This window comes from Frankliniella occidentalis, unplaced genomic scaffold (assembly GCF_000697945.3).
Source record: "Frankliniella occidentalis isolate FOCC.00 unplaced genomic scaffold, Focc_3.1 Scaffold34, whole genome shotgun sequence".
Taxonomy (NCBI): domain Eukaryota; kingdom Metazoa; phylum Arthropoda; class Insecta; order Thysanoptera; family Thripidae; genus Frankliniella; species Frankliniella occidentalis.
In genome coordinates this window covers 381,987-404,635 of record NW_026267164.1, presented here as the reverse complement: position 1 = coordinate 404,635, position 22,649 = coordinate 381,987, and the positions used below count along the sequence as shown (strand labels likewise).

The following is a 22,649-nucleotide window of genomic DNA, read 5'->3' as shown; positions in this document are numbered from 1 at the left end:
AGCGGGCCCATGGACAGGTGAAATGAATCAGGATAAAGGCGATAAAGGGCAAATGGGGGAGGGCGCCATCAGGGGCCGCAGTGTAACTCACACGGCCACGTGCTTGCTTCGATAGGTTTCACCATGTACACCACGTGCGTCATCTGGCTGGCCTTCGTGCCGCTGTTCTTCGCCACGGCCAACCACGTGGCGCTCAGGATCACTTCCATGTCCGTCACCATCTCGCTGTCGGCGTTCGTCACCGTGGCCTGCCTGTTCACGCCCAAGGTATGGGGGTAATGGGGGTAATTTACTTTACTGCAAGGGTTCTGTAGTTAAACTGTGCCGTAAACGCTGCCGCGGCTGAGTGTTTCAAAATCAAATAAAGGAATGGCTTGACCCGTGGCGCAGCTCTACATCATCGTTTTCCACCCCGAGCGCAACGTGCGCCAGTCCATGATGCCCAAGACGAGCAAGGTGCCCACCACCATCAAGAGCTCTGCGGCCACGGCCTCCACGGCCATGCGGCCCGCAGTGCCCACCGCGGCCATCGGCACGGCCGCGGCCTCCACCACGGCCCCCGACAAGCTGCACAAGGCGACGCAGAGCGACGATCGTGAGTGATCATCAGAGTGTTTTCGTGTTCTGGGCGTGATGTACTTAGGGTTGGTCTGGTGCAACGCGTCCCTTCGTTTGCACAGCGCCCCAGTACGTGGCCAACGGTGGCATCAAGATGAGCCGGTCACAGCAGACGTCGCTGCTGGACCTCGACCTTACCGCGGCCGACCCGCGCCCCGGCCCGACCGTCGAGGAGGTGCGGGCGCCGGGCACGGAGGACCCCGAGCAGGGCGTCGTGCCGGCCTCGCGCCTTGGCGACGAGGACGCGGAGCAGCTCCAGGCCGCAAACGGCTCCGTGCAATCCACCCCCAAAAAGGGGTCAACGGGATCTGCCACAGAGGTGAGAAAACAACCCGTTAGACTCTGTATGTGCCCGCCAACCTCGTGCTTACTCTCCGATTGCTCTCGCTAGATCATCACCGCCAACCCCGCGAGGCTCTCGTCGCTCGACTACATCGACATGGACGTGGAGAGGCTGGTGCAGTCGCCGCCCCCGCCAACCGCCGTCCCTGCCGCCCCGGCCACCCAAGTTGAGTCCAGTGGGGACAGCGCGTGTGGTGGCGCAGCCCCTGTGCCGTTGGCGAACCACCACGACCACGACAACCACCATCACCACCATCACCACCACCACCACCACCATCACAACAATCATCACCACCAGCACCTGAACAACCACAACCACCGCGCGGCCGCCTCCACGCCGGCCGAGCAGCAGGTGTCGACGGCGGCGGCGGCGGCACAGGGCCCCAACGGCCCCCACGTCCTCCACTCGTAGCAAAGCGCCCCCTCACCCCACCGCCCCCAGCCCGGGCATCAGCCCTCCGCGGGGCGCGCCCCCGCCTCCCTGACGGACTCGCTGGCGGGTGAGGGTGAGGAGACTGCGCGCCCGGACACGGCCGCGGACACGGCCGCGGACACGGCCGCGGACACGGACACGACGGGGAGCCCAGGCCGCAGCAGGCGCCACCGCCACCGGCACACAAGGCGGCGGTCTCCTGTCCTCGTCTGATGGCTCGCTGCACTTGAAGGCATCCCCCGATCAAACCAACGTAACTGCACACATTTTTCCAGAAGCAGTTGCGGTCGATTGATCCGGGTAACTAGGGATGGGGTACTGAGACACCCTCTGCCTACTCCAGGAAAGAGTGGGCGTGCGAGATAATGTGACTTACTCCCTCCTGAAATCAGCAGAGATTCCCATGTGATCTCAATGAACTCGTTGGAGAACAATCATGCTCAAGTTATGTATAAAATGAAAGTGTAAATACGTGTAACCATATGTGAGATGTGATAAATTGGCGGGAGTACTGTTGCAGCAATAAACCCCTTCATATTTTGAAATTTGCCAAGTGGGAGATAGTCAGGGCTACAAGTTCATCAATTCACACATGACAAAACATGCCATATCCTTGTAGGCCCGTATTTCAAACTTACTGTAATTTATCTGTATTCAATAAAGCCTCAAATTTCATTCAACATCTTTAACCACTTCTTGAACAGGATAACAAATCACCCAGGAAAATAATTGATATTACCCAAAATGTGCTGTAATCTCCTGATTTATTTACCTATTCTATAATTTCTACAAAAGGAATATAAACCTGAATTTCATTAAAAATTGTTTGCTTCAGCTCTGAACCAGAAGCAGACAAGAGGCGCTGTACATACAAATAAATTTAAATTACACAACACTTCAAAACAAAATTACATCAGTGAAACTGATGTGCAGTTAAAACAACAGAAATCACAGCATTGCAGCAGAACAACAAGAAGCTAAATTTATTTGTTTTTTCTTGTCCAATAGGAATATCAGCCCAATATCATCTCTACCCAGTAATGTGTAAGTGGTGCAAACTAGATTTTTTCAGTTAGGCACAAGTATAAAGTACAATGAGTGTAAATATCCTTTTACAAGAAGGACCACTAAGTGGTATACATTGAAGTAAACACATAGTGATGAAATGTCTTAATCCACAAACTGACTAGATTTAAAAAAAAAATTCATTAAAAATTCAGTAAGGTGCCCAAGAATTTCATTGTTGATGTGGCTAGGTATATTACTAATCAACAGATCATACCAAAAGATTCTACCTGCACAGGGGTCGTTACTAAAATCAATTATACTTCATATGTACTACAACAAATTTAAATCTGTAAGCCCACGTACAAAATTGAAAACTTAGAGATGGAATGCTATACACATTAGAAAATTACAGGAGTAGAAAAAATAGACAAAAGCCAGTAGAAACAGTTCTTCAGTATTAATTATCAGTATCAGGTATTCCAAAACAAAATATTGAGTCCCACAGAGAGCAGCCATGAGCAACAAAATTTTACAATAGTCAGAAACCAAAGTCACATACTCAGAGGTTGCATGGATCTCGACATTGGAAGGAAACACAATGGCAAACAAAGAACATTCTGACAGACATTTTATGAGTTCTTTGACAATTCAAACTTTTTTGCCAAGAGCCTTTTGAGTTGCTTGTTTCTTTTTCTGAGCTTCAACCTCCTTAACTGGAAAAGAGAAGAAATAAAGGATGTTAGTAAAACAAAAGGGAGTTGACATTTTAAGGATATCCATTGAAGAAATCTATTGGTAAGAAAGAAATCAACAAAAATTCTTACTTTTAGCATCTTCGGCACGTTTCTTTGCTGCCTCCTCTCTCTGAGCCTTGATAATTGCAAGCCTTGCGAGATCAGCTCGAGCTTCTTCTGTTTTTCCTTTGGCGTGAAGACGTTGATAATTTGCTGCAGCTCTTTGCTTTTCTAATTCCTCCCTACAACAAAGAAGATTTGTTCAGACCTACACTGAAACATTTCAGGAAGACACATTTCTTACATAATAACCTGTAGAGCAGGGTATAAATAATATGCCACACTTAGCTTGGTCTTCAGAAAAATAATAATACTAATTGACAAAATAACTTGCCTTTCTCTTCTTGAGAGTTCTGGTTTAGTGCTTGTGCTGGCAGTGTTGGCTAGTTCTGTATTTAGAGTTGATAACTTCTTTGCTTTAGTTTGAACTCTATTAGGATTTTCAACTTGAATTAAACCTTCCACTCCCTTCGCCTTTCCCTGTGCACAAGAAAAAATAACTTTACAGATTTTAAGATCACATGAGATAGTTCCATAATAGTAAATTATAATAATACCTCTTCTTCTTCTTCTGATGATGATTCTTCTTCTGAATCACTTTCGTCAGAGCCCTTCTTTTCGTCATCTTCCTCCTCTTCACTTGAAGTAACTTCTCCTCGCTCAGCCTAAGAAAAATACAAGCAATAATAGGCATACTGCTCAAAGACGGAATGTACACAGCACATTAAGAAAAACTCACCCTCCACTGCCGTTCCTTTTCTTCACGTTTGCGCTGTTCTTCTAATTCATCAGGATTAGTGAATGAACGATGTTTCCCTTTGTGGTTAACAAACTTTCCTCCTCTACCTGTGCGAAAAAAATCAATAAACAAACCATTCACAGGACGAAAGACGAAACAATTGCCCGGAAATTATAAAAATATATGGCCAACACAAAGGAAGGTGCACTACAGAAAACTGAGAAATTTGTATTGAAAGTTATAGTGGCTAAACACAAGCTTTTTTGAGGACCAAAAAAATGTGAAAATATTGGCGAAAACTTCAAATTCTGAAGGGAAGCTAACTCCGTGAAAATAACTTCCTTGAAACCCAACAACACAACACAACAACATAACCTACAAACACAATACGGCACCCGTACATCCAAATTTAAAAACCTCTAAACGGAAATCAAAATACTCTAGATGCTGAAAATTGGGAGTACAGAAAATAAGAATTCTACATTTAAAATTTAGTAAAAAATGTGTTAAACAAAAGCAGTTATAAGTCAAGTAACAGTTCTGTGGGTCCCCGATTAGTTACAAACTAGTCGAATGGAAATCTACTACAATATAGACAGTGCAAACCCCAAAATTATTCTAGATAAAGTATCGAACCTTTCGGCATTGTGACGAGTAAATAAAAGGAGACGAAGACACGGGAAACCTAGAAAATGAGGTGATTTTGCGTGGACTTGCGTAGGAAAATTTTACAACTGCCGGAAACAGGTCGAAATGTTAGATGATGAGAACATCACATCCGTGTGTGCGTTGTGCGTTTCTTTCGTTTCTGTACAGTAACGCACAATCTTTCCTCCCGCGTCTATTTTCAGAGTCAACGTGCTGTCACGCGTGCATTATTTTAAAATTGAACTATTTAAAAAGTTGTTTGTGTTCTTAACTTTTTGTTGGAGTCCTTTCTTTGTTCTAACGGTTCAAACCTCCAACTCGAACGGACTTCTGCCCGTAGTGTCACCTCTGCCTCTGCACCACATCTAGGACCACAGGTCAGCTTGTTTACGTATTCCTAGAAAGCTGTGTGTTATGGTGAAAGGCAAAATTCTCAAATGGAATTAATTGAGTAATTACTTTATAGGGATGTTTTCACTTACGTCCTCAGAACTGTAATTTCTATGATGCATGTGCCATGTCGAACCCGTCGAGAGACGTGTGGCTGGTTAGTTGGATGCTACTTGCCTGCCTCATAGGTGATCTGACCTCATTACAACCATCAAGTGAGTATCCCTGGTTGAAATTTACCTCATTCTACATGTATGCCTTTAAACTGAAATCAATTACATTGATCTACCCCATTCATAATTAACGATTACATTCATTTAATATTCATTGAAAGACATACAAAGCGTCTCATCATGTGCTTGAAGAACCAGTTTCACATGAGACACGCCTCTCTTGCTCTTGATCTCCTTTTATTTTAAAAGTAACTGTTCCTTTCTAAATAGCATTTGGTAAGGTATGCTACAATTCAAAATTCTCTTTTGCCTTTATAGATACATGCCATTGAATCTGTTCCATCAAGCATTCAATTTTCTGGGAGAAACCACTGTCCCACTTGTTCTCATTTATTAAAAATGTTCCATGCTACTTCTTGGCGAGTTATTGCTGTACTTTATTTTACATCAAAACTGTTAATTTACTTTTTATGTTTCCATTCTTGATTTCTAGTTGGCTGTAATGCTACTATGGAGGATTGTCTTAAGTGTCGGAGTGCTGACACGGGCGGATCTCTATGTGTTAAGTGCGCCAATCTCATTGTCATGGAATCAAGATTATGTGTAGATTCATGTCCTCTTGGTTACCGTGAAGAATGGTCATCACAAATCGACTATATGGGACGAGTGTGTGCAGGTTTGTTATATTCTGTATTAGTTTGCTGTGATTAGTAATACCTACATAATTCAGAGCTAATTTATGTTTTTTTATTTCAGAAGGGTCTCTTCTACTTGGTGCGCTAGCTCTTTCTGGCTCTAGACTATCTGTAGTAGTAGGTGTACTCTGTGGAGCAGCTATTTGCATTCTGCTGTTAGTCGCAGCTGGAATCCTCTTGCGGTTTCGTCGCTCAAGGTCTACAAGACATTGGAAACAAGAAGAGCAGCACCTATCTGCTGGCTCTGCTCAATCAACTATTAGTAGACATAGTCATGGTGAGGTTCCAGACAAGTTCCCTTTCTCTCAATCTTAAAATTTGGATTTATTACAACCGATTACAACCCTGTCCACTTTTTAACACGTCTCGTATTTGTTTGACAGGAGACGCAGCTGAGAGAGGAGAGTTTCTGAAACATATCTGGACATTACGCTCTGAAGCACCTATATTTTTGGCTATGCTCAATGACACCAGACGACAAGTGAGAACTTTGCTTCAAGCGCACACTAGCAAACATTCTGCAGTCCAAGCCTACAGGTAAGGTGGTGCCTAGGAGCATATGACTTCAAAAAATTTCCTCCTCTCTAAAGATAATTCTAGTTTCTAATTTCAATTGTCTGGATTAATTTTGAAAATGCAGGCCTGTATTGAAAGATTTATCACGCATCTTAATTCTCCTGAATCGTCGTGATGACTGTATCACTTATCCTCCGGATGACTGGCGCACACTTCTGGGATGGGGAGAGAGAGTTCTGCGACGGTACAAAAAGCACAATCCACAAGAGGTGCTGTATCTTAAAACCTATTACCTCTTCACCTGGAATCACCTGTATTATGATAATTAACTATTATTACTTTCTTTTCAGGTTGATCAGCTTGTTAACTTTTTGAAAATCCAGACAAACCCCACCTACTCTACTCACCTGGGCAATGCTCCCAAATCAAATAGTTTGTCTTCATTTCAGGCAGCTTCCAATCCGAGTAGCCCTCAGCCTGTGGGTCCTATTGGACCCATTAGTGGTGACTGGAGTGACTCTTGTGCTGATGATAGCTTATGGGACTGCACAGCTATGAACGAATGGCCCAGTGCTAGAGAATTTCTAGATGAAGATGACTTCCTTACTCTTGGTTTCCGTCCTCAAGATGAAATAACTACTGAGCTATAGCTTATAATTCTCAATATCATCTAAATCTGCAAACTATTTTGGAGTTCAGAATCATCAAAAGTATTTTTTGACACTGTATTTTTGATATAATTTTTATACTGTACTCAGCAAGTATATTTAGCTATTGGCCTGGCCTGTTGCATAAAAATACTGAGGATTCTTTATTGAACATAAATTTAACTAGCCCTGATAATTATTTTTGATGGATTGTTGTGTATTATCTTGTATTGTTTGAAGCCAAAGGTGTAGTTTTGACAAAATTAAGACTGGTGCTATGCTGGAATGCCTTTTATTGTATTGACCAAGGACTACCTGTTTAAAATGGGAGGCTATGAAGGCTGTGGAATGAATGTTTATGATTAATTTAAATCTGTAAAAATGGTGATTGTCTCATAAATAAGTATTAGATGTTGTTGTTCTTGGTTTTTTCTTTTAACTTGTTGTTTGCCTCAAAGAATTTGTTTGTGTTTTGTATTCAATTCTTGAACTCTGTTTGTCACTAAACATATGTAAGTAGATAATTTTTGTTGCACATTTTTTAAAAATCAGAAACAGTTTGCACTGGTTAAAAGTTTCAACTGTTTCCTTTTCTGTCTGATATTGTTTCAGTGTAAAGCACAGTTTTTATTTTTCATTTCAATGAACGATGGAGGCTGTGCTATACACTGTGGGACTTAGTGTGGACTTTTAAGGTCTTTCTTTGAGTGATGACTCGGTGACTTGTGTGGGAGCATATCCTTCAATATAAATTTAGGTCCCTTATGCATTTACATTGTCATATGCATATGTCCTCAATCTTGTGTTGGTAATCCGTTCTATCTGTACAACAGTTGGTGCCAAATTTTTACTAGTAGATTATTCGATTACAAGGCATCTCAAAAATCTGCAAAAGTTGTTAGATTAGGTAAATTGTACCTGTATGATTTAGATTCTTTTTCTTTCTAGATCAACATGGTAAACATAAGCGTCATTAACTTGATATATCATAGCTGCTTTTTCCAAAGTGAAGGTTTGAGACCTGCTTATTACTTTTAATTTGCTATTTCTGACAAAAGTGCCTAAATTACAATTATGTATGTTGAGTTTGACAGGAAAGTATTCCTATTATCGGATCAATTGTAAAATAACTCTCGTATTTTGCTATCCTGTAAGATTTACCTCCTATGTTATAATTTTGAAATTTTATGATCAAATATTTATTGTACATTTTGTGTCTTGCAGTATTCTGAGGAGAAGTTAGCTGTCTGTTGTATTGGCATCACACTAATTACTTTACTATCACAACTTTGTTGTGTTTCACAATTTTATAATTGCTATAATTCAGTCATATACTGAATAATAATGTCAATTGCTCATAGTTGTGTGTCGATCTGAAATTCCTCAATCTTTTGTTGATTGATTAACCAATGTAAAAAGACCTATAGTGGGCTTGTCTATTTTTCAGAAATGTCCATCTGAATCTCCAATATTTCCTGTGTCTCCTGTAGCTTTTTGAGACATCTAGTCTTTTAGCTTGATGTGATGCTGCTTCTCAATTCAAGCTGTGACTCAAATAACAATTTTGAGATGGTAGTACAACTTTATTTATGTTGAATCTTTAGTTGTGATATTTATTGTTTATAAAATGTACACAATGTATTTTTCTGTACTTCACTAATATGTCTCAATGTATTTGTCCTCCATTTTCGGTAATTTCATCCACTTACCAGTCAATGCAATCATACGTAAGTCAGAGGTCACCTCACTTTTATGTACAAGCTCAGTTGTGTTGCAGGTAGTGGATTCATTTTTTTCTATCTTTCTGTCCTTAAATTGTCACCATATCTGGACCTACACTCAGACAGTTTTAATTTGCAATTTGTGGTTTTTGGCTTCAAGTTGTGAAGAGATTGTTAAAAATGAACCACTCTGAATTGTATTTTATGTACTTTGTAAAAAGGTAGAAATAATGCCTTCAAGTATTAATTTTTTACTCAAAATAAATTTAATTTTTTAAAATGATTACATTGTAATTTTTTAAAAATTGCTGGTTTTAAGGCAGCGACACAGGTACATTTCATAACTTAAACTGTTCATAATAAAAAATTATTCCTAACTAACATTAGAGAAGAGTGGAATGTGTGTCTTCAATAACAAGTGATGAGTAAGACAATAGCAGTGGCGTAATTCTTAGAAGTCTTTCAAGCCTGGAAGGGAGAACTTGCGGGAAAACTCGTGCACTTCTTGTCTCAGCTTCTCAATTTTGGATGAGAAAGCAGTGTTTTCAGTCATCTCTTTCTTGTAATCAACTAGCTTGGGTCCTGATGCTTTGGCAACCTCCAAACCCAACTTCAAACCTACACAAGGACAAGAGAGACAACAGTTATCTTGTAGAAAGTATTAATTATATTATATTAATTTAAGAAGCATCTTTGAAAGTGATTAAGAGACAATACCTCTATCAATGAAGTCAACAACTTTTTCAATATCTTTCTCAACAAAACCCCTGGTGGTCAAAGCAGGTGTGCCCAGTCTGATACCACTAGGATTAAAAGCACTCTTGTCACCAGGAACTGAAAAAAATAATACATTGAATAATAACCAATGAAACTGTCTTTTCGAACACAGTGTAATATATCGCCAAGGACAACAGGATTAGAAAATTACCTGTGTTTTTGTTGCAGGCTATGTGCATTTCTTCCAGGACAAACTCAGCTTTGGCACCAGATAAACCAATGTTTCTCAAATCTACTAACACGAGATGAACATCAGTACCACCAGTTGCAATATTATAGCCTGCTTTTTGAAGTCCCGCACACAAAGTTTTGGCATTCTTTACTACCTAGAATTTTTACAAAAGGAATAATTCAAAAATTTGCTGCAAGATTATTAAATTGCTATCAAAAAGTTAATTCCCTATACTAGAGAAGTACTACATTACCTGCTCTTGGTACTTTTTGAACTCTGGTGTCTTAGCTTGCTTCATTGCAGTTGCTATACCGGCTACCTGATGGTTGTGAGGACCTCCCTGCAGTGTGGGAAAAACTGCAGTGTTGACACGAGCTTCCAGGTCCCACATTATCTTCTCACCATTCTTTCCAATGTTGCGAACTCCTGATATTCAAAAATGGTAATGAATTTTAATAACATTTACATTAATGTTATAGGTAACTTTTCTCCCTAAAACTTGCCTTTGCGGAAAAATATGATACCAGCTCTAGGCCCACGGAGAGTTTTGTGAGTTGTAGTTGAAACAACATCACTGTATTCGAAAGGAGACGGGATGATACCAGCAGCAACCAAGCCACTGACATGAGCCATATCAGCAAAGAGATAAGCGCCATTTTGATCAGCAATTTCACGGAAACGTTTGTAGTCCAGACATCTGGAATAGCAGCTAATTCCTAAAAAACACATTCAGGTATTAGATAAATAGTATTAGTGAAGAGTGCAGGGAACATATTTTAACACACACCAGCGATAATGACTTGAGGCTTGAAAAGCTTAGCGGTTTCATCTAGCTTGTCATAGTCGATCAAACCACTTTCAGGATTTACTTTGTAGGGCATTGACTCAAAATAAATAGAAGTTGCCGATATTTTCTTGTTTTGATTGAAGTATCCATGGGTTAAGTGGCCACCATCCGGTAAATCCAAACCTAAGATTACAAACATAAGTTAGGTTTCTCACAGATAAAAATTGTTAAAGTTAAAACTGTATGTACAATGACTATTTAATTCTTTACCCATAATACGGCTGTGAGGTGGAACAAGTGCTGTATATACAGCAAAATTGGCAGGAGATCCTGAGTATGGTTGAACATTGACTCCCCACTCATTGGGGTCGAGCCTGTAGGCTTCAAGGCAGCGTTTCTGAGCAAGGAGCTCAACCTGGTCAATGAATTCATTACCACCATAGTACCTATAACAAACGTAGAACCATGACAATAAATTTAGTGATGAAGACAAAGATACATTAAAATAGATGTAAACCTACACATTTCAGAAAAGTCTATCAATTTCTATACTGACCTTTGACCTGGCAGGCCTTCTGAGTACTTATTGTGCAGACATGATGAGAGGCACTGCAATACTGATAGGGAGGTGAAGTTTTCTGATGCAATCATCTCCAAACCACTCATTTGTCTCTGCTTCTCTTTCTTCATTAGTTCAAACAGTTCAGGATCGGAATCCCAAATGTTCTCATGGAGCATCTTCTGGAGATCATCACCCATCTTGGCGGATGTTCTGGAAAAGATTGAATGCACAATAGAGTAACACGCTCAACAAGATTAACACAGGTTGGTGGAGCCTTGTTTGAGCCCTCTTACAATGCGTTAAATGCTTAAATGTGTGTGCCACTCAGCGTACTGTTTCTGACTGACTGCTCTGACCCTCTAGCTGGCCCCAAGTTTAGGTTGGTCAGAGTTGATGAGGCGATAACCCCGCCCTCGGCTTTGCTCAATATGTTTTCAACAACTTATCAGTTTCCAAATATGTTGTTCAGGAGGAGATGCAACCAACAGTTTGAGAGTGAGTTTGTAAGGGACACCCGGCTACATGGTCAATACCAACGACAAAAAGTGACGAAATTTAAGACAGTAACGCTTGAATCGTCAACAAAGCAGCAAAACTTGAACAAATAAGTAAATACCGGGCTATCGTGCACGTGTGAGATAAGCTTGCCAGAGCCGCATTACATAACGCCAAATCAAAAAAATAAGTCCAATAAAATAAAACTGCTTAAAGACAGAGTACCTCTTCCCGGACAGCAGAGCAGAGTGAGCAGTAAAATTCCAGAAAGCTAATGCACGTCGGACTGCTGCAACACGACAAAACTGGCTCAGCTGGTTTGTAGCGTTGCGGCCGTTGCGTGCGCAGCCGCCTTTGCCTTTAGAGCGGAGCGGAATCACGACCCCCCCCCCCCTCTCCAGCAACAAGTAGAAGAAAATGGGAAGAGGGGAGGGGAGAAGATGGAGGACAGGTACACGGGTACACCATCAAAAATACTTCCTCTATATTTTTCATTATTTTTTTTTTGTCAGTACACCTCCCATGCATGTCCCACATTCTCCCTCCTATTATGGTATAGTGCTCCCCTACTCCCCCACTCTCCCACTCCCTTACTCCCCTAGTCGCTAACGCCATATCCAGGAGACGTTAAAACTCTCCTGCCATATCCCCCTTGCCAGTTGTGATAAATTTCTTCATTGGGATATCTAAAAATTCTGGGGTTTGACAGTAATACATATTAGATTAGATAGGCAAATAGATCTGGCTGGAAACAAAACACTTTATTGAGTACAATTTTACACAAAACAAAGAAATAACTGGAAAATCACAGGTGGTTGTAAAATTAAAGGAAACATCTGTATTGAATTAATTTACCTACAGAATAAAACTTAAACTTAACAGCTGAGATCAAGAAGAAAAATTATAAAATAATTGGTGCTGTTTATAAATTATCCACTTAAAACAAATACTACTTAAAATATCTTCGGGCTAATCTTTAACTAATAGCAAATCAGTTTTGTACTTTTCAAACATACTCTTGCTGATTACTGGAATGCCTAGAGTTTTGCTAAAGGTAGCAACATCATCATAACTTTTTCCTTCACTGACAAAGAATTTGACAAAACGCCTGTTAACATCAAAGTCCAACTCATCCTCTGGATCAGCATCACCGCTGCCGCTGTCTTCAGAGCTTGTAGTAACTTGACTAAGGACGACTCCACAAGCCGTACAATACATTATGAGTTTGCAAGCCAGCCCAGACAGCCTCTCAGTCTTCATTTGAACGCTCTTTTTTCCACAAGAGGAGCAACCAAGCTTAGAGCACATGTTATTCCAAAAGCTCTTATGAATAAGAACATAACCATTTCCAGCATCATCTAATCCAGCCCTCTGGGGCGGTGGCGGAGACGGTTGCATAGGCTGTTGCTGAACTGAAGTGTGCCCAGCATGAATTTTCATAGCAAGCCGATAATGTTCTTCTGAAGCAGCTCCAAATTTCCGCACTGCGATTCTGTTTCTGGTGGGACGACCTGAAGCAGACTCTGGAGGACCATCTTGGTTAGAGGTGGGGTCCATCGGGATTGCCGGTCCACACATCGGTGACGACGAGTCTGGATTATTCTTTCTGGGACGGCCTCTTGGCATTGTGATATGTTGAGCTCTTTTCTCTCAACGAAAACTGTCAAAATTTCGCTAAACTGCCGAATTTGGATACAGTGGTGTTGTTTGTTTGTGTTTACAAAACAGAAACCAAGCAGTGTTGCCGGATCCGAAGAGTGAAATGGGGATGGCGATATGAGAAGCTCGGGGCAGAGGGCGCTAGTGGGCTGTGAGTTCAACTGTGGTGCGCGCGATTCAAACTCTGCTTGTTGTAGGGGTACCGAAATACGCGTTTGCGAAACGGGGAAGAAATATAGAGAGTAAAGGTTAACACTAGATGTAAGATTGGATAGAAAATAATAGATTAAAGTCAAGAAACATTCCAATTCCGTCAAAAATAACCTGTTAAATCACATTAACGAAGGCAGGTAACGGTATGTTCAAATCGAGGGGGAAAAAAGCGTCTCTCAATGACATAAACGTTAAATTAGCAAGGGCACTGTCATTTATCGGATGCTTTCACTCAGGCAGACGTAGATTTTAATATTAAATGATTTATTTCATGTTTTTATAGCAAAAATACGATGAGAGGAAGGCTCACGGCAGCCGCGGTAGGTCGGCCCAACTAAAACGACTCGCCCTTTATTACGGCGAATAATTTCCTCTGCATCTCTTCGTCAGAAATGCACCCTATGTCTATTGTCCCCATTAACACAAAAAAGTCCCGAGATTTCGGTCAATTTCTTTTAAAACAAGCACTTATTCGATGCCACTGTTACCCATATGACACAATGGGGAAGCGCGGTCTCGAAGCGAGAGTTGAACTCATGGCCCATTAGCGCTCCTAGCGGCCGCAAGTGGCAGTCGCCATCCCCATTGGGGACGGACGGAGCTTGAAATGCGGATTTGGGGATTCAAATGCGGAAAAAAGGCGCTTGGGTCAAAATTATATAAGAAGTACAGAACAAAAAATGTGGATTTTGGCCAAAATAGAAATGCGGATTGTGGATTGGCCCCCGAAAATGCGGTACAAAATGCGGGGATGCGGGGCGTCTGGTAACACTGAAACCAAGCAATGGCGGCTGGGTACAAACATGGCGCTTCTTGGGACAGTATGAGAAATTGAATATTTACTTTATCTTGTAAGTTTTCTAAGAATTAAATTACACTTTCCTTTTTTGAAAACCAGCATAAATATTACAAATTACTCGAAACATATGAAAACGATGTAACCTGCTGTCAGCTTGATTCGTTTTGGCTATGTTTATCTCTTGCTATGTTTGGCATCAGTGGTTTTCGTTACGAAAGAGCAGACGGCGCACAGCAGACGACGCGCCATGAACTTTGCCTGCGCACTTGCCGCCTTGCGGAATCATCGTCCTCCGCAACAGTTCTAGTCTAACACCAAGGAGTGCAATTATGGCTTTACGACAGCTTGTACGTTTTTCGTTATCGATTAATTCACCTCACTCATATCTTAAAACCTTTTGCCGAGGAGTATCAGTGTCTGGAAAACCCTTTAGTGAGGGGGAAGATCTACAGGTGTCTCACCTCCAGGCAGACCTCAGTGGAATAACAGTTTTGGGATTCAACCGCCCTCAAGCAAAAAATGCTTTGAGTAAAAATCTTGTCAACCAGCTGTGTGACTCTTTAGAAGCAATACGGTATGACCCCAGTGTTAAAATTGTTATACTACGCAGCCTTGTTCCGAAAGTTTTCTGTGCTGGTGCTGACTTAAAAGAACGGGCATCTTTCTCGCAAGCTGAAGTGAATGCATTTGTCAATAAGTTACGAATGATGACAAATTACATTGAAAACTTACCTTGCCCTGTCATAGCTGCCCTAGATGGGGTTGCACTCGGTGGTGGCCTGGAAATAGCCCTTGCCTGTGATATAAGAACAGCTTCATCTTCATCAAGGATGGGATTAGTTGAAACTAAATTAGCCATCATCCCAGGTGCTGGAGGATCTCAAAGGCTACCAAGAATAGTGGGAGTCGGAAAAGCTAAGGAACTAATATTTACTGGCAGAATACTGACTGGAACAGAAGCTTTTCAAATGGGTTTGGTAAACTCTGTGGTAGAGCAAAATGCAGATCAGGATGCTGCCTACATGAAAGCTCTGTCAATTGCATCCGAAATTCTACCGAATGGACCTATAGCAGTTCAAATGGCCAAATCGGCAATAAATAGAGGAATGGAGGTTGATATAAATTCTGGCTGTTTCATTGAAGAGGCATGTTATGCTAGACTAATCCCTACTAAAGATCGACTTGAAGGGCTTAAGTCATTCAGAGAGAAGAGAGCTCCTGCTTATAAAGGAGAATGATATTTTGCTGTGTGAATGAAAAATTTTATAGGTTGTATATTCTTGGAATTAACAAATATAAATTGGAACACCACAGTGATACTTTTTCATTTCTCTTTTTATTTTATCCTCAGTATGGTAAATCATTTCACAGAAAATCTTCCCTCAAATATAGGAAAGTTTCTTTTTGAATATCAGTCACAGCAAAACAGGAATTAATTACTATGAAGGGAATGTTATTAAAGGTAGGCAAAGTCTCTACTAATACAATATGTATTCTCCATGTAGAACTCGGTAGTTGAAAGTCAGGAGAAATACAGCTGGAGCATACCTTTTAAAATGACCTCTTTCTTGATTCAAGTGCAGTATGAAAACATGACAATTTCTACAAAGGAGAAAAATCAAAATGGAAATTAAAAGACTTGATATGGTCCCAGTATCTGGGGAAGACATTCTGTTAAGACTACCAACAAAACAGATCAATTAGCTATGATATCTGGAAAATCAGCATGCAGCAAGTTAAACTTTTCTTACAGAAAATTCAAAACCAGATATAAACATACAACACCGTGCTTGCAAATTTGAGTTCAAACACTTCTTTCAGAAAATGGAATTGCAAAAAATATAGTAGGCCTTAGTTGGGAATTACAATAATCTAAGAGTTAACATTCAGACTGACATGCCGATCACCTAAAAACAGTTCCTTAACACGTAATTGAAAGAGAAGGTACAATGGCATTCTTAACATCACAGACAATGAGCAAATTCAAGCTCTCTTCCTGAAAGCAATTTGAGCTGTGTTGATCACATTTTAATAATATATACGGAAAAATTAATTTTTCATGACTAAGTCACACAATTTGAGAGTGCACCAAGACCAAAACGAGCAAATAAATAACTCACAGTGAGAGTGGGTACATTAAAATTGTGAGAAAAACATAATCAAAGCATAAAACACAATACAAAAACAAAAAACTAATTCAAATAATCTAGTGGGGGTTTTAAAACTATCCAAACAAAAATACACTGATCTACCTAAATAATTTCTTCCAGTTTTCAAACAAGAATCTTAACTTTAGTGTAGCCTCTTTAGTTTGTGACACTTGACACAAGAGTGTCTGAGAACAGATTACATACAACAGTAAAATAGCTTACACAAAATAAAAAGCTGAGTTTGTACACAAAAAAAATGTCATGTTAGTGAGTCAGTTTTCAAGTACAACAAATACCAGCATCTGAGGTGAAAACATACCTAGAAACTGTAGAAATTAATTTTAAGTTTAATTTTGAATATGACTAGTCACCCAAACACCCAGTAACAAAAAAATGAACTAATATTGCCGGCATTTAAACATTACATTATAATTGTAAATGGGAAAAAGAGCTCTATTTAATTAAATTCTGAAATGAAATATGTCTAACACATAATCTTCCCCTCCCCCTTTCTAGTTTTCTTTGGGTTTTACTCTAAATCTACAGGTACAGTGGTACAGAATTGCTCCCTTTATGACATGAGGAACCAAATTCGCCCTACCATTCCCATATGAACATAAAACTGGTTGGAATCAAAACTACAAACTATTTAAAATTCATGTCAGTCAAAAGAAGTGTAACCGTTCATGAAACATTTCTTCAAACAAAATATTTGGTACAGTACACTAGGTTCAGAGATACACAATCAGGATCTACTTTCCAATACCTAGCAAGTCAATACTACTGGACACCCCTTCTATACTTTGGCACTATAGCTAACAATAATGATAAGCTACAAATGAGCATTTTTCATGCTCGATTCTAGTAAAATAGAGAGATTTCAGGTTTTATTTAACACTTTGTTGTCATACTTAGCATGATACAGTAACTTGAAAAGAAAAGTTACAGGTTGGCAGATCTAAGAAAACCACCAAATCTTGGCACGCTAAAATTCATCCACATTACAATCACAGAATGATTATAAATTTCACAACCTGAGCAACAATTGGTTTTTCATTTCAACACAGGTGAACAAAACAAGGAGGAATATTTAACTTGTCCAAAGTTCAAACAAACTGTAATACAATTTGGCAATTGATTAGTATTTGAAGCAAGAGTATTTGAGAATCACCAAAGTGCTACTACGGATATAGATATTTCTGAATGGCGTTGTAATGTGTAGCAGCTGCCAATGCAACCATTAAATGCCAAATAGCATGAGCACATGGTATACGGCCATCACATTTGAAAAAAGAAACACCAATTAAGTATATAAGACCCCCAAATTTCAGCTCTGTCAAACCATGGAAATCATCCTGGAAAAGAAAGAGATCATTAAAGACATTAACAAACATGAAGAAGAGTATTAGATTTTATAGTTAAATGATGAGCAAACCTCTGGCATTATTGTTAAAGCAGGAACTATGGCCATAAAACAGTAGAATATTGTTTCAAGTGTCTTATATCTTTCATGAAACAATTGTTGATAAAGTATACCACAAAATGCAAGGACCCAGATCAACCACCAAAGTTGAGAGCCTAGCCCATCAGCACCAACTGGGCCCAGCATCAGCCAGGGAAAGTATGAAGCAGCAATGAAGACATAGATCATTGCACGGTCAGTTCGATGCAGAAGATCCTTTAGTTTTCTGAAAATTACTTCCCAGACTTTAATAATGATCAAAATTTGAATATATGGCACTTGGGATGTATTTACTCACTTGCTCAGACCACAGAAATGAACAGTGTGGAAGGATGTGGACATGAAGAATAGAAGAACAAGAGATGACCCATAAACTAGAGCTGATACATACTGAGCTCCAGTATGAGAGCGTTCCATCAAATCATATGATGCCCAGGTACTAGGAATGATCAATATCTGAAAAACCAAGTTAAAAATACCAGAAATAAAAATTTTAAAAGGCAGTTTGCTCTTCTGATATGAGCTTGAGCTTTGAGAAACTCACCCCATGAGTAATGATGTTAGCAATGTGTTCAGCAGTTGTGGGGACGTATGCTTGATTGCAAACAGCAGGAGAATTTCGCCATTTCACACTGTAATTATACATTAGTTTTTATACATTAATTAAAATTTTAATAAATTGAAACATAAATTCTTATAAAGGTTAAATAAAAAAAAATCTTTGGTAAGCAAACATAGGAAGCAAACATATCTTTTAAATATTTTAAATTTATGAAATAAACTCTTACCAACGCATTCTTCTAAGAAACCAATCCATTGAACTAGTTGACAGTTGACAAGAATCTTCACAGTTTGATGATGGTTTTGTTGATGTATAACTATGTGTCATCTTAGTCATAGAATACCATTAGCCGTACGAATATATTTTTCTGAATGGACAGCCATACCTGATGAATAGAAAATAAAAATACATTTCCCATTTCTCAGAAACTCAACTGTTAAGGTCCTCAGACAAAATATAAAATTGAAGTTTTTAAAAAAATGTATCTTTCTTATCCCATAACCTTCTTTATTAAGTAAAGTGAAGAACAGAATACTACTTCTTTCAAAAATAAAGGGATCAATTCTATACGACCCAGTGACAAAAATTGTGTATATTATTTTTAAAATAAGCCAATGAATGCACCAATAAACATAACAATTTCTTTTGCTAATATGCTTCCCCAACCAACCAGCAGACGATATTCGTCCAGCCGAGAGCAGTCACTTTAAGCCACAATACAATACAACTGTCAGCCCGCTCGCACCGATCCAATTGAGTCTATTAAGCTCTCCGCCATCCGCTGCTAGGTCCTGGCCTGAGTTTCCTGGACTTTAGTCACACAGTATTTCGCAAGTCCGAGAAACTTTCACCTAGAAACTTACCCAGAACCTGCCATCGTCTTCATTGTGTGGAAATGAAAGGGTGTCCAAGGCCGGAGGCTCATGAAACCCAACCTTAACTCTCCCGACGAGGTCAGATTTTGAATGCAAGCGCACACACTAGTTAACAGAAAACTAGTCGACAAAATCTTTAATAACCATTTAAGTGGAACTTTTGCTAAGGCGAGAGGCTGTCCGCCTCAAGCCAGAGCAGACGACGCGACGTACGCGCCCACAGCCCTCCGACGCCCTGTCCCGTCCCCGTCTCCGCGACAAGTCTGCCAACCAACTGGCAATTGGCAAACAACTGCAACAACCACCCTTAGCGGGAAGCAACCCCCCACCGGTTGCTGCTTCCCTCTTTCCGACTTCCGACTCGCTGCGCGTCCACTAGCAGGCGTCAGTATGGTCCGGACTACGATGGGCTTCGGCTTTGGCCGACTGGCCTTGGGTCCATAACAAGATTATGGAGCTCGTAGACAAGTTCTAGCGCCAATGTCAGAGGAGGGGGAAAAGAAGCCCAACCCGTCGTCCTAGACCATTATGAGCATCACTCCGGCCACTTTCGATGGCTTTTGCTTTCTGCCCTCCCCTTCCTTCAAAGCGAAGTGTACTTAAGATTCCTACAAACTCATATGCTTTGAAATAGTTCCTTAAATATTCAGTGCAGGGTGAACGAGGGGACGAGGGAAGTCAGCAGAGATGATGGTGGAAGTCCCCATTCATACTATGAGCATGGGTCTAGTTCTGTCTAGTCTTGTCGCCGCTCCCTGGGGTAAAGAGGAAGGGGAATATGGATGGAAATGCGAATTATGGAATAAATTCGATAATCCCCTGATCTCGGATTTCTTGACTGGCCTAATGAGATGTTCCCGTTCTCATTTGGGGTTTTGGGCCGGTTGGGCTCGGCGGCTAGAGTCAGAGCTAGCTGGCTTGATCAGCTAGCTGTGAAGTTGCCATGGCAACCACATTGAGCTTTCTTCGATAAAGTCCGTGACTATGTCGCGCGTTAACGGAGCCAGTAAAAGAGGACGATCTAGTGAAAATGAAGAGGAAGATAAGTACCCGAGGTTGAAATGTGCAAACCTAATATTGAAATCATGTCTTGTAAAAAATGACCGGAAGTGCCTTAAAAGGGGGGGCTTCTATTTCAGGATGACGAAAGAGTCGTTGAGACGTCTGTGCAAGGAGACCAAGGGATACCTGACACCTCATTTAAATGACATCTTGTACCTGCACTACAAAGGTAAGGGTAGGGCGCAATGGGACGAATGTATATTAATAAGATTCGTGAGAAATGTTCGTTAATTTTCGTCTCCACAAATACCGTAGGTTATTCCAAGATTGAGAACCTGGAGGAGTACACTGGCCTTAAGTGCTTATGGTTGGAGAGCAACGGCATCAGCTGCATCGAGAATTTGGAGGCACAGCGCGAGCTCCGGAGCCTGTACCTCCACCACAACCTCATCGGCACGATAGAGAACCTGGAACACCTGGAGCTGCTGGACACCCTCAACCTCTCCCACAACACACTGCATCGCCTGCAGAACTTGAGTAAGCGGAACGGGGATTGAGTTGCTATCAGCACTAGTTTTGAGGTGGGGGTATTTTTTATGACCGATATGGTTTTTAGGAGACGTCACTTATGTACGTACACTCAAACGGTTCTCTACAAAGAAGAAATAAAATCTTGTAAACGAAGAAATTAACATGGTTTGCGTTTTCACTCTCACCCCGACTCTATAGGGACCCTACCGGCATTGCACACCCTCAACGTGTCGCACAACCGCCTGCACGACGCCGAGGATATTCGCGAGCTCGAGCACTGCCTCACCCTGGGTGTGCTGGACTTGTCGCACAATAACATCGATGACGTCGCTATCCTGGACGTCCTGAGCAGCATGGCCAACCTTAGGGTGCTCACTCTCACGGGCAACCCCGTCATCAAGAGCATCCCGCACTACAGAAAGACCGTCACCCTGGCATGCGTAAGTGTTAGGGTGGAGAGGGGCAGGCTGCCGGCGGCCCAGGGGTAAGGACGATCGGACCCGTATCTACTTTCTCACTTCCGTAACTCATTAACTCATGAGAAAAGTCTGCTGTTGTCTTCTAGAGGCACCTGACCTACCTCGACGCAAGGCCGGTGTTTGAAAAAGATCGAAGATGTGCAGAAGCCTGGTGGGCTTGAGTTTGATATGAAGGTAATTTTCTAATGCCAAAACCACTAGTGAAAGGTGTAATATTATTTTTATTTTCAGGGAGAAAGGAGGGCTTGAGGCGGAGCGAGCAATGCGGAAGGAGCTGCAGGATGCGGAACATAAAAGAATTTCCAACAGTGTAAATGGTAAGAGATGCCAAGGGTGCACGGCTCGACACATCATAAGGTGCCCCCACATAAGGTGCAACTCATTGCGGAACTATGTATGCTCTCCCTTCTCACAGCCAGTAAGATGAACCGACCGTGCAGTTCAGCTGGCCGCAGCTGCTGACACTCCGACAGGGTAAGCTACGAATAAGCACGCTGATGACGGCCTGCTTGGTGTCGTTGCAGCCCTGACGAGGATACGGCGCGCGAGGGGCGAGGCCGGGGCCGAAGCTGCGGCCGAGGACGGGCAGCGCACCGAAGCCGCGGCGGGGGACGTCGCCGTCGGGAGGGTGAGTCTGGGAGCGAGCGCCGCTCAGCGCCGCTCGAGGTAGGCAGGCCCGCCGGGCGCGCGCGCGTAACGGGACGGCCTCGGCTGACCGGCAGGCGGCGGCGGACAGTAGAGCTGTGCAGAACCACCGTATGTGACCGACCGAGGCGACCGGGGCGCGGCCAGCGCTGCCCCTACACTGGCCGCGTCTCGGTCAGCCGCAGCGTCAGCGGTGACCGCTCACTAGTCGCTTGCAGGTAAGAGGTGACGAAGAGCGATCCCTCCACTGTCTCCCCTCCTCACCTCTCACCTGCACGCGGCTGGTGAGCGGTCACCGAGGACCGGGGCGCGGTCAGCCGCGTCTCGGTTGGGTCGGTAGGTCAGATACGGCTATTTTGCACAGCTGTGAAGCGGGGAAACGGTTAATGTGACACCTAGAAAGGATAGCTTTCTAGGTGACACTCGGGGAGACTTACATTTGATCGCCTTACAGGCGGAGCTCGCGGTGGTCAATGACGAGGTCAGCAGCGACGAGTCCGCCTCGGGGAACGAGGATAGCGTCGATCACGGAGCCGCTGCGGGGCCCGACGGTGACACACAGGACCGACGACTGGACCAGGTAAGGCGATGATCGACCCTGTCTGATCCACTACAAAAGGGCGTCGACCGCACGAGATGACCTAGTGACCCCGTTTTCAGACGCGTGCCCGAGCAAGTGACTCGCTAGCGGATCTGCCCCAACCAAAGAGGCCCGGTCAGCGCAGCCTTGGCCTCGGAGCATCGGGCTGTCAGCG

The 22,649-nt window shown here is 42.1% G+C and overlaps 7 protein-coding genes across 9 annotated transcripts in view; 4 read left to right on the top strand and 3 right to left on the bottom strand.

The window, feature by feature from the left end:
* LOC113211985 (metabotropic glutamate receptor 6-like) overlaps positions 1–2,073 on the top strand; it is a 52,640-nt gene extending 50,567 nt beyond the window's left edge. The window contains exons 9-12 of the mRNA XM_052266011.1: positions 48–267; positions 391–595; positions 681–937; positions 1,010–2,073. Of these exons, the coding sequence (XP_052121971.1) occupies positions 48–267; positions 391–595; positions 681–937; positions 1,010–1,372 (1,045 nt within the window). The 3' untranslated portion in view covers positions 1,373–2,073. The remainder of the gene's footprint in view (positions 1–47; positions 268–390; positions 596–680; positions 938–1,009) is intronic.
* A 65-nt stretch (positions 2,074–2,138) lies between these two features.
* LOC113211982 (28 kDa heat- and acid-stable phosphoprotein) lies at positions 2,139–4,733 on the bottom strand. The gene is made up of 6 exons (XM_052265997.1): positions 4,571–4,733; positions 3,935–4,041; positions 3,753–3,860; positions 3,526–3,675; positions 3,226–3,373; positions 2,139–3,114 (listed from the first exon to the last, which is right to left on the bottom strand). The coding sequence occupies exons 1-6, from the start codon at positions 4,578–4,580 to the stop codon at positions 3,050–3,052; spliced, it is 588 nt and encodes a 195-aa protein (XP_052121957.1). The 5' UTR covers positions 4,581–4,733; the 3' UTR covers positions 2,139–3,049.
* Positions 4,734–4,953: 220 nt separating this feature from the next.
* On the top strand, positions 4,954–9,007 carry LOC113211978 (uncharacterized). Of its 2 annotated transcripts, none has more exons than XM_052265996.1 (6): positions 4,954–5,187; positions 5,639–5,821; positions 5,902–6,117; positions 6,224–6,377; positions 6,481–6,625; positions 6,806–9,007. In XM_052265996.1, exons 1-6 carry the CDS (start codon positions 5,100–5,102, stop codon positions 7,004–7,006), a joined length of 987 nt encoding a protein of 328 aa, XP_052121956.1. In that variant the 5' UTR covers positions 4,954–5,099; the 3' UTR covers positions 7,007–9,007. The 2 variants fall into 2 exon arrangements, with proteins under 2 accessions (XP_052121956.1, XP_026286326.1); XM_026430541.2 differs by having other exon boundaries at positions 4,955–5,187; positions 6,707–9,007.
* On the bottom strand, positions 8,968–11,899 carry LOC113211977 (serine hydroxymethyltransferase). Of its 2 annotated transcripts, none has more exons than XM_026430540.2 (9): positions 11,743–11,899; positions 11,017–11,232; positions 10,731–10,906; positions 10,461–10,643; positions 10,177–10,389; positions 9,927–10,099; positions 9,653–9,827; positions 9,442–9,558; positions 8,968–9,342 (listed from the first exon to the last, which is right to left on the bottom strand). In XM_026430540.2, exons 2-9 carry the CDS (start codon positions 11,217–11,219, stop codon positions 9,176–9,178), a joined length of 1,407 nt encoding a protein of 468 aa, XP_026286325.1. In that variant the 5' UTR covers positions 11,220–11,232; positions 11,743–11,899; the 3' UTR covers positions 8,968–9,175. The 2 variants fall into 2 exon arrangements, with proteins under 2 accessions (XP_026286325.1, XP_026286324.1); XM_026430539.2 differs by lacking the exon at positions 11,743–11,899 and adding an exon at positions 11,316–11,483.
* A 2,358-nt stretch (positions 11,900–14,257) lies between these two features.
* Positions 14,258–15,507, top strand: LOC113211979 (methylglutaconyl-CoA hydratase, mitochondrial). The gene has a single exon (XM_026430543.2). The coding sequence runs from the start codon at positions 14,518–14,520 to the stop codon at positions 15,424–15,426; it is 909 nt and encodes a 302-aa protein (XP_026286328.1). The 5' UTR covers positions 14,258–14,517; the 3' UTR covers positions 15,427–15,507.
* Positions 15,506–19,595, bottom strand: LOC113211980 (monocyte to macrophage differentiation factor). Its single transcript, XM_026430544.2, has 6 exons — positions 19,226–19,595; positions 18,589–18,747; positions 18,345–18,432; positions 18,099–18,256; positions 17,774–18,026; positions 15,506–17,693 (listed from the first exon to the last, which is right to left on the bottom strand). Exons 2-6 carry the CDS (start codon positions 18,696–18,698, stop codon positions 17,520–17,522), a joined length of 783 nt encoding a protein of 260 aa, XP_026286329.1. The 5' UTR covers positions 18,699–18,747; positions 19,226–19,595; the 3' UTR covers positions 15,506–17,519.
* A 389-nt stretch (positions 19,596–19,984) lies between these two features.
* Positions 19,985–22,649, top strand: part of LOC113211975 (dynein axonemal assembly factor 1) — a 3,317-nt gene continuing 652 nt past the window's right edge. Inside the window, exons 1-9 of the mRNA XM_052266010.1 lie at positions 19,985–20,292; positions 20,377–20,468; positions 20,555–20,776; positions 20,969–21,210; positions 21,336–21,400; positions 21,481–21,566; positions 21,774–21,877; positions 22,349–22,474; positions 22,555–22,646. Coding sequence (XP_052121970.1) covers positions 20,222–20,292; positions 20,377–20,468; positions 20,555–20,776; positions 20,969–21,210; positions 21,336–21,400; positions 21,481–21,566; positions 21,774–21,877; positions 22,349–22,474; positions 22,555–22,646 — 1,100 coding nt within the window. The 5' untranslated portion in view covers positions 19,985–20,221. The remainder of the gene's footprint in view (positions 20,293–20,376; positions 20,469–20,554; positions 20,777–20,968; positions 21,211–21,335; positions 21,401–21,480; positions 21,567–21,773; positions 21,878–22,348; positions 22,475–22,554; positions 22,647–22,649) is intronic.